The following is an 11,018-nucleotide window of genomic DNA, read 5'->3' on the forward strand; positions in this document are numbered from 1 at the left end:
TTTGTATCCTAAGCCCGATGTTGGAGATCGATATCGAACCCCACCAGTAGGGGAAGAAGATCGGACATCGATCGTCAGGACGTTGTAGAGGGCCACGTAAGGTGGGCCCAATAAGATAACAGTTAAAGACAAGAGATATGTGAGAAGCCTAAGTCACGAGGGATCCATGCATGTGGTGTGTATGACACGTGAAGGTGAAACACGTGTGGATAATCCTAGGAGGCGTTAAGGCCCATTAGGGTTAGGCTTTCCAGGGAAAGTTTCTTGCATGGCACGTGAATACTTAGGGCACCCACGAAGCAGATGGCGCTAGAGATTAGCTGCACAAGTTGGTACCCAAGCGGCCACTCTGATATTCATTGCACTCCAGTTAAGAGAAGTTCATGTGCCAGATACGCTAAGATTCTATGGATAGCGGCGCTTGGACATTCTCCAAGGAACCCTAGTCAAGGGTAACAACGCAAAGGTAAACCCTAGTTTCAACCTATATAAAAGGGTGTCAAAACCCTAGTAAGGTACACAGTTTCTAAGACTGAAGCTAATATACACAGTTGGTGTTTCTTTGCCCTAATACTGACTTGAGCGTCGGAGTGTAAACGGCCGCTAGGGCGCCTCTTTGTCTTTTGCAAGTGAGTGGTTTCTTGATCAAGAAGGCACGTTTCTCAAGCAAGATCGAAGGGCCAAAGCAGTTGTTGGAGTCAACCGGCGAAGCGAGTCAACCGACAGGAACAGATTCTTAGATCCCTCATATACTAATCCCATTGGAACAAATAAAACTAAAACCCAATCATACATCGCTAACACCTTGGAAAAAAAGGCAAAACAAATTTATTTATGCCCTTATATAATGAGTAAGTTTAATTATAAGTCGTCAATTATTACTATTTCATGTTTTAAATATTTACTAACTCTTTTCATGGATGATATAGGGGTCATTGGCAGTTACTTGTCCTATCAACGGTTGATAAGACTATTGTGTGGTTATGTTCCCTACACAAGAAGTCATCCACACATCTAAAAAATATCATTGATAAGTAAGTACATTATAAACTTAACTTCATATGTTACTAATTAAGCATCTACTAACAAAGTTGTTTGTATTAATAAGTTCATGGCGTGGATATAACATCCTAAAAGGTCAATCTAATTCAAATTTTCAAAATTTGAAGTGGATGACACTAAAGGTTTGTAATTTTTGTCTTTCTCTTTTCATTATTTATCAATATTAACTTTTACTTTTTATTGAATTATAGTGTAATAGACAACCAAGAAACTATGAGTGTGGCTATTACATTATGCAATGAATGGTTACCATTGTAAGACTAGGCCTTAAAAGTGATTAGCATCAAGTAACATGATGGTAAATTATTTTTATAATTCTTTAACATATATGTATCTTAACACTAATTTATGTTTGAACCTTATTTTGTAATACAATCACGGATAAGCGAGTAATGTCTTCGGAAGCTCTAACTGATCCTGCCGGTTGACTAAGCTCAGGAACGATGCCTCGTCACGATCTTTCCTCACCAGCTTTGACACCACGTGCCCTTCAAGTCCACACTACAAATTGTCTCTCTGAGAACCTGAAAACACAAGATGGCGCCTCTGCGGCCGGTGGCGCTCCGACGCTCAAGTCAGTAACAAGAACACCCAAAAACTGAGAGAAAACTATGTTCTGTAGAACCGTACTAAAGTGCACTCAACCCAAAAACAATGAGCCGTAATGAACGTACCCCTGCAAATTCTGTTAAGTTTACCTTTATACCTAGGTTTTTCCTCTCTCCAGGAAGTTATGCTTTGGACGCGTGGCCCGCATCCAACCCTGCACGTGTCATCATCTGGGCTGGGGTAACAGGTAGTACCCAACCCTACACGTGTCATCATCTGAGCTAGGATAACTTGAGCGTCATTTCTATGTAGCATCCAACCCTACACGTGTCGTCATCTGGGTTGGGGTAACTGGTAGTACCCAACCCTACACGTGTCATCATCTGGGTTGGGGTAACTTGAGCGTCATTTCTATGTAGTAACCAGTCGCGCGGCCAAGCCTCCTATTCAAGGAGTAATCTAGCACGTAACACGCTCTGGAACACCACCCGACAAGGCGAGTATCAGATGCAAAAAGTACATCGTCTCTGTGATATCGCTCGTCGCAAGTGCCACCCTCCTCATTGCTACGCCATGCATGTTCCAGCTGAGGAAACCTCGGCATCGACGAATGTCCACTCTGGGAATCCCGTCGTCGATGGGCAAGTTGTTTCCTCCAACTCACTCGACCTTCACACTCCATGCTGACGTAACAATCATCTTTACTGAACTTACACGCCTGAACTTACCCGCCTGAACCTCCAACAACTTCAACTAAGTGTACTAGGAAACCCGACGATGTGCTTCTTATGGCGATGTCAGACCACCTGATCTTCCATTATCTAACATGGCGATGACACAAAGACTTGGCGACAACCGACTATGTACACTACAGAACGCCACTTCCACAAACGGCAACTATGCTCACTCCTGGACCATTCATCTTTCTCTTGTCCACGTGTCCTGCTGAGCACGCCCCACGTAGTCACTTGCTAAACACGTCGTCACACCCGATGACCTGATCAATACAATAACATATGTGAGACAGTCTTGGTCCACATGTTTCCTAAATTTTTATAACTCTAGGATAGTTGATTAATAGTGTAGGAATTAGATAGATAGATAGATATATTATTAGTGTTTGTAATACATTTTTAGATAGATAGATATATAATTTGATTCTCTGAATTTATGTATTTCTCTGGCTGGGTTATAATTGAACAGGTCAATTTATATAGGAATTAGCATTGAACAGAATGTACTAAAAAAAATAACCATATACAACAGCGACTATTTACCATAGCCGCATTCTTATATGCAGCGCAAAGATTTATAAGGGTGGCTATGGTAAATAGTTGCATTCTTAAATGCTATTTATAAGTGTGGCTGTGGTAAATAGTCGCATTCTTAAAGGCATAACTCATCCCTTTATTTTGAAGCATATAAGAATGCGGCTATTTATCATAGCCACCTTTATAAATCGCATTTAAGAATGCGGCTAAATAGCCACCTTCTTATCAGTTGGACATAAGATTACGTGTACATCAAATGTGGCTAGAAATCCATTATAAAGTGAAAATAGCCGCTCTCTTTTAACCTTTCTGCACCAGTGGACCTATCAACTTTCTGAAATTTTTTAACATTATCAAAACTTCTCATTTCACTGATAGCCCTGCACTTTTCTAGATTTGCTTCAATACCACAATAGATAAGCATGAAACCTAGAAATTTTCCTCATTCTACCCTGAACGCACACTTGTCGGGGTTAAGTTGTGTACTATGGTCTCGAAGAACTTTAAAGACTTCTTTGAGATCATAAATGCGATGTAAGCATGAATCAGATATGACTACTATGTCATCAACATAAACTTCAACACTCGGGCCGAGAATCCCTCTAAAAATATAATCCATCAATGTCTGATAAGTTGCAATAACATTCTTTAGGCCGAACGACATGACTTCATAATAGAAGTTATCGCAATCGGTCATGAATTCTATTTTCTCCTTGTACCTTGGATGCATTTGGATTTGGTCATATCCCGAGTATGCATCTAAGAAAATTAAAATATGACGCTCAACTGCTCCATCAACTAGACGATCGATACTTGGTAGAGGATAAGAGTCTTACGGACAAGCTTTGTGGAGGTCGGTATAATCTTTGCATATCCTCCATTTACCATTAGATTTTTTGGCCATGATCATATTTTCCAATCATGTGGTGTAGTGTGCTTTTTTGATGAAGTTGGCTTTGACAAGCTTGTTGGCTTCCTTGTGCGCTGCATTGTGCTTCTCTTCATCCATTTTTCTTTTATTTTGGGTGATTGGTCTGAATTCTTGAAAGGAAATGTGTAATGACGTCCGGACTTACTCCAGGCATATTAGAGGTTGTTCAAGTGAACAAATCAGCATTGTCAATTAGTGTTTGACTTACTAATTTTTTTCTTGACTAGCTTTAATGATGTCCTATGTGTGTTGCATGTTCTTCATCATGTAGGGATAACGAGCTGAGATCCTCTTCAGGCTCAATATGATCATCATTCAATCAAGGGTTGAGGTCGACCAATGCCACCATATGCTATCTTTTGGGAGATTTGATTTCTCGAGACCGATTTTTGGTCGACCCTTTGGACCTTGGTGAGCATCCTATTCTATAGTCTCTTGACCAATCGTGTGGTGATTCTTTGTAACGTAGTCGATTGGTTGGCTTGACTTTCAAACTTGCAACAAAGCACTCTCAAAGTACCTTTTGATCAACATGAATGGTGACATTGGCACCCGAATCTAATGGGAACTTCAAGGCAAGGTGTAGAGTTGACACTATTGCTCGAAGGCAGTTGATGGACGATTGTCCGAGCAAGATATTATATGAAGTATTGGCATTAACCAAAAGATAATTAATTTTGATGGTTTTGCAAATGTATTTGCCTTTGTCGAAAGTTGTACAAGTCAATGTAACCTCGAGTGTCAACTCATTCTCTTGAAAAACCTACTATATGGTCATTATATGGTTGGATTTCTGATTCTAGAATTTTCAGTTTCTTGAAAGTTTACTAGCGAATTTGTCAATTCCCATTGTAATGACCATGGGGTCATCCTAAGTTGGATCAATAACAGTAAAATCATCATCTATAAAGAGAGTTAGAGGATTCTCGGTAAGTCTTTGATAGTAGTTGAATGGACTGATTGGATAGACCTTAGATGTTTCTTACGGGATGAACTGGAACATCCTCAGCATGCAAATCCTCCAACGATTGTGTTTATTACTTCACAAATGCCACATCCCGAACAACATCTAAAACTTTCGCTCCTTGTCAAAGAACATTGATCATAAAGATCATTCCTCCTTTTGGCCATGACCACCGAGTGTAAATCCTCTAGTGATCATGTTTATGACTTCACGAATGCCACGTCTAAAGCGGTCGTCATGCTTAGGACTTTAGCTCCTTCTTGAACAATCACCCTGTTGGGGCTCTCAATCCTTCTTTTTTGTTTTGTAGGATGTCGGTCGTCCTCATGGCGTCGTCGTTCTTCCCAACCACGACGAGGTATGGTTCTCTTTGTTCCTCTCTAGATGGATAGCTTTCTCTTTGTGGAGATCAGTATGAACTTATGTTTGTTAATTAAACAAATTTGTGCAAGTGGCCAACTTGGACGAGTTATTCAATTTTATCCTTCAATGCTTGACATTCTTGGGTTGTGTGGCCAAAGTTGGGATGATACCGACATTGTTTAGAAATGTCGGCATCTCTTGGACTCTGCAGCTTTTTCAATGTCGGGATCAGGTCGGCATGCAAGGCTTCATCCATGATTTTTCCTCGATCAGCAATTAATGGGGTATAAGTATGAAACCGAGGGCCTTAGTTATCTCTGATTTTATCAAATCGACCAGGTATATGTCAGCTACCTCAGTCTTCCTCTTTTCCCTTTTCTCCTCCATTGTTTGCTCAAGCATTCTTGTGATAACCTTGTAATTACTCAATTTGAATGAATTTAGTTGCCTCATTTCTCTATTCATCAAAGTTTTTTACTTGTTTTTTTTATTAGATTACAAGTGAACTATTCAAGTCAATGAGCCAAGACCAAATGATGCATAGATATCTCTGCCATGAGGTTTCTGATGCTTAGAGATAGTTTGTTAAATCTTTCCATTAATGCTCGTAAGGTTCTCCTTTCTCTTGTCTAGCATTGAGAAAATCTAGAGATGATATGTGGTGCAGTCGGCTTGTGGCATATTGAGTGTTAAATTTAGCTGACAAAGCTATGAAGCAATCCACTGATTTAGGAGGAAGTTGAGTAAACGAGCTGAGTGCCCCTTCTCTGAGAAAGGTGAGAAAAACCTTAGACCATACCGCCATATCTGTAGTGTAGAGATTCATTTGTGTTTCGTAGACGTTCATTATTGATCAAGGATGATTTTAAAGCTTTGATGTCTCCAAAACCATGGTGTTTGATGGAAGGCTGACGTTGTTGCTTTTGTGGGTGGGATCTGGGTAGATTAATATGTAATCCACTCTTTGTTTGAATCTAAAACTGTTTGGAATTAAATCCTTTTTTGAAAAAGATTGCTTTATAAAGAAGTGGAAAAACAACATGTTGTTTTATTGATTCAATCGGTTGTTTGACACATAGTGGTTTTTGAAAAGGGATTGAAGTTGTTTGACTTGGTTGACTTTGCTGTCAAACGAATTCAATCGGTTGTTTCAAAAATTCATTCGATTGTTTTCTGAAAATCCATAACATAATTTCTGTTAAGTTTGCAAATCAGCTTTAAATGTTTTTAATAAACATTTGGAGTATTTAAAAAGGTTGTTATACGTTCTTCAAAAGAGAGAACAATTTTTAGATATTTGTGAAAGTGTGAAAACAAATTTGAGTTTTCAAGATTTGCATTCAAGCTTTTGGATTTTCTCAAAGAAGTGGAATAGGATTGTTGTAATCTTTTGAATTGATCTTCATCAGGTGTAATCCTTTCTATATCTCTTGTATTTCTGAATATTGTTGTGTAAGTGCAGAATCAGAAGGTGTTCTGATTTTTGTGGTGATTGTGTGCCAAAGAAAGTGTGTGACTTGAGGTGTTCAAGGTCACTTCTTTGGTGGTGTGTTTGTAATCTGGATTTTGATTGCATAGTAGATACCCAATGGTTTCTGGGGACTGGATGTATCTCTTAGGATAAGAGTGAACTAGTATAAATTACTTGTGTGTTTTTCTCTTTCCCTAAACTCATTTAAATTATACTTTTAAGTTGTTTTTAACTTTGTTGATAAAAAGAACCGGTTGATTTTTTGATAATCAACTTAAACAGCTTTGTTTGATTGCTTTCTTGATTTTTGTATTTGTGATTCTTCATTGAACTTCATTATATCTTCAAAGTTTGTGAAAATATTTCATAAACAATCCCCCCCCCCTTTGTTTAAGGACATATATTCTAACAATTGGCATCAAGAGCTTGGTTCTTGAAAAATATCCAAGTTTGATCCTAAAAATCTTTTTCTTATGGCTGAAAAATTACCCTTTGAGGAGGGTGCTTCAATGAACAGACCACCTTTATTTTGTGGTTTGAGTTACCAATTTCGGAAGGTACGTATGAAGATCTTTGTTGAATCTCTTGATAAAGGAATATGGGATGCAATTGAAAATGGCACTTTTATTCCTAAGCTTGAAAATGATGGTGTTTTTATTGAAAAGCCTTGGTCCCAATGGACTGATGTAGAAAACAAAATAGTAAAGTTTGATTGCATTGCAAAAAATATTATCACCTTTGCCTTAAATTCTGATGAGTTTTTCAATGTCTCTCAATGCGGATTTGCTAAGGAGATGTGGGATACTCTAGAAGTAACTCATGAAGGAACTAACGATGTAAAGAGAGCAAGGAACCATACTCTAATCCAAGAGTATGAGATGTTCATAATGCTTAAAGGAGAATCGATTGTGGATGTGCAAAAGCGGTTCACTCATATTGTCAATCACCTCATGAGTCTTGGAAAGGTCTTTGACAAAGAAGAGTTGAATATCAAGATTCTCAAATATCTTGATAGATCTTGGCAACCTAAAGTCACGACTATCTCAGAATCAAAGGACTTGACATCTTTGACTACAATCTCCTTGTTTGGAAAGCTTAGGGAGCATGAGTTGGAGATGAATAGACTCAACATTTAAGAGAGTGAAGATAAGCATGTGAGAAACATTGTTTAAAAGTTGTCAAGCACAAGGATAATCAAGTTTCAATTGATGAGACTGAGGGAGAAACTCTTAGTTTGTTGTCCAAAAAGTTCAGCAAATTCTTCTCAATAACCTGAGTATGTTCGATATGTTGTCTATATGCTTGCTGAGTGTGAGTCCGAACGATTGCTATTTTTTCAAGATTTTGTATATGCTCATTTGAACGAGATTGTTTTCTATGCTCATATTCGGTTAGTTGTTGTCTCAACTCCTCATTTTAATGTTTTGGGATATGCACCTTTTCTTCATTCTTTTGTCGATCTTTTATGCTTTTCTTATGTATCTCTTCCATCTATCTTGTTGAAACCATTGTTGCTTGTTGCGATTTTATCACGACCCCGCGGTGGGTGCTAAATGTATTTTTATAGAAAAAGTGAACCTAGATAGTACCTGAAACTGGTTGTACAATTGCTTAGGTGTCGGTCATGAAGTCGCTCTCTTGCTTTTCACTCTAAGCCTCCTTCCTTAATTTTACAGTGCTCAGTCGGGGTTGACCAGCAAAAAGTACTTTGATGATCAAGTAAGTACTCAGTATTCGAAGTGTAAATTAAGAACTGCTAAAAAACGTACCTTACTCATCTTTAGAGGTTTTATATATAGTGTTTGGTCATGAGCCTCTATTATAATGGGTTGAATCTATCATATATCATCGTTATCTTATTTTTAAGGAGGTTCCCTGATTTCTCGCCGTGTTACACGGATTTGGTGGGACGTGTCCTTGATTCTCAGGGAGTCCTTACTGTAAGAATATATGGCTTTAAACTAGAGGGGGGGGGGGTGAATTCTTTAAAGAGGGTTTTCGAAAACTTTTAAGCCTTGAATGAAATTTCTTCGAGAATCAATTGATAAAGAAATTCAGTTTGCCAAATCACTAAGCAAAAAGCAACTGCACCAGAAAAACAATCAGTTGTTTATACCAGTTTGCAAATATTACAACTGAATTTAAAGATATTAAGGATAGAGAGAATGCGCACAGATGTTTATACTGGTTCACTCTAAAACCCAGAGCTACATCCAGTCTTATCAGAAACCACTGAGGAACACCACTAAGCAATCAAACCTAGATCACTTACAACATAACCAAAAAAGTGACCTTGATCCCCTCAAGACACACACTTCTCTTAGCCAACACACCAACACCAAGAATGTTGATCTTGATCCCCTCAAGAACACACAACACTTCAAAGCAAACACACAAAGATTCTTGTTCAACAGATACAAGGATTACACTTGTTACAGAAGCAAATCTGAAATCAATACAAGCAGAAATCCTATCTCACACACTTTGATCAATCTCAATCTCTAAGCAATCTCAACTCTTTGAAAAACTCAAAAACTTGTGTTAATTGTTATTTCTCAAATCTGTTTTTCTGAATATATTCAAAGATGTTGTTTGTTATCAAATCTTAACAAACTTATTCATTGCATTTAAAAGATTGGTCAAAGCATTAAAGACTGGAGCGCAATCAGTTAAAACATTTAAAGCTCAATGAAAAACAAAAACCATTTTTCTGTTATGGTACCAAAACAAACAATCGGTTGTTTCCTCGAATCAATCGGTTGTTTTGGTTTTAACAGCTCAACCATTTGAAAAATAGTTTTCAATCTTTTCTAAAATCACCTAAGTATAAAACAATCGGTTATTTCGACAAAACAATCGGTTGTTTTTCATTTAGTTTGAAAAACACTTTTCTTTTAAAAAGATTGAGAATGTCTATGCTTTGGATTCGATCAAGGGTGAATTACAAAACTCAATCTACCCCAGATCCTATCTAAGTCAGCTCAGCAACAGCAAGCACAACCCTTCAACATCCTTCAAAGGGTTTTGGATTCTTCAAAGCTTGAACACCACTTGGTTCAACAATCTTCCCCTATTTGATGAAGACAAATCCCTGATGCTTGTGTTGTACCTAATTGAATCTGAAGCAGTTCCTGCAAAGCATAATTTTAAGCAGAACACAGAACTTCTGATATTTGGTTAGCACAGAAACAAATATAGAAATTTTGAACATAATATCAGAGCAAACAATCAAACAAAATATAGGAGCAAAAACCTATAAGGTTTTACTCATCCAAACTGTTTTGCAAAAAAAATAAAAACCAAACACAAAACACAGCATACATCTCCCACTATTTGTCTTCACAAATAGACAAAAAAAAAGAGATGAAAAAGATAATTGTTCTTAATACATCAGATATAAAACATCAAAAGCAGAAAGAATAGAAAACTGATACAACCACAAAAAACAATCGGTTGTTTCGATACATCAACCGGTTGTTTTTCTTCATTCATCATCATCATATTGAAGATCAAAGATTTGGTTATGTACTGCTTCAATCTGTTCATCTAGAGTCATGAAACGTGCATCCATACTGTTAAACCTGTTATCACTCCTCTAGAAATTGCTGACACAAAGATCATGGAGATTCCTTAGATTCTCCGCAAAGCTATCAAGCCTATTCATCATGAGTTCTTCAAAAGAAGACATGGATTTCATTCTTTCTTCTTGATTTCCAGCATCAACACTAGGTCCAGCATCTTGATGTGCTTCAGGTAGATCTTCATGTTGAAAATCCATATCAGCAGGTTCATTTTGTTCATGATCAGCAGCAGCACTAGATGAGGCTCCAAAGTCACCATCTTTGCTAATCCATTTGCCACCTACTTTGGTGAAACCCATTTTGCTAAGAGATCCATTGTTCAACTCTTGAGTTGACTTGACCAACTCAGATGTTTCATCCTCTAGGTTCACTTCAAAATAGTGCAGAAATTTAGAAATCAAAACAGCATATGGATAACGATAGTCACTTAACCTCATTGCCTTTTGCATGTGCTCTTTGATGATGTGTATCCAATTAATTCTGATCTTCTTCATAATGCAGAAGATGTACACCAGATCTTCCTCAGTGAGAACAGAATGATTGCTTCCCCTTGGAGTTAAAATCCAAGTCACAATGAGAGCTAGCAATATTTCATCAAGTCTTAAGCCACCAACCGAACAAGTCCCACCTTATGCATTTTGGTTCTTCAAGCAACTCTTGTAGTATTGAACTTTGTTGAAGTCCTCCACTACACCAAGGTTCCCTTTGTTAATTCTGAGGCCTGAGTACTTTAGACCAGCTACAGCAGTCCACACTTCATGTGTAATCTCCATATCTACACCTTTTACATGAGAAACAAGGTTGTTTCCCTCAAACTTGAGATTTG

General features: G+C 37.8%; 1 protein-coding gene across 1 annotated transcript; it reads left to right on the plus strand.

The window, feature by feature from the left end:
• Positions 1–7,084: 7,084 nt before the first annotated feature.
• On the plus strand, positions 7,085–7,747 carry LOC137833357 (uncharacterized). Its single transcript, XM_068641709.1, has one exon. The coding sequence runs from the start codon at positions 7,085–7,087 to the stop codon at positions 7,745–7,747; it is 663 nt and encodes a 220-aa protein (XP_068497810.1).
• Positions 7,748–11,018: the final 3,271 nt, after the last annotated feature.

Source organism: Phaseolus vulgaris, chromosome 6 (assembly GCF_000499845.2).
Source record: "Phaseolus vulgaris cultivar G19833 chromosome 6, P. vulgaris v2.0, whole genome shotgun sequence".
Taxonomy (NCBI): domain Eukaryota; kingdom Viridiplantae; phylum Streptophyta; class Magnoliopsida; order Fabales; family Fabaceae; genus Phaseolus; species Phaseolus vulgaris.

Excerpts from the sequence above, each read along its gene's own strand:
- LOC137833357 (XM_068641709.1), top strand. The coding sequence starts at position 7,085 with ATGGCTGAAAAATTACCCTTTGAGGAGGGTGCTTCAATGAACAGACCA.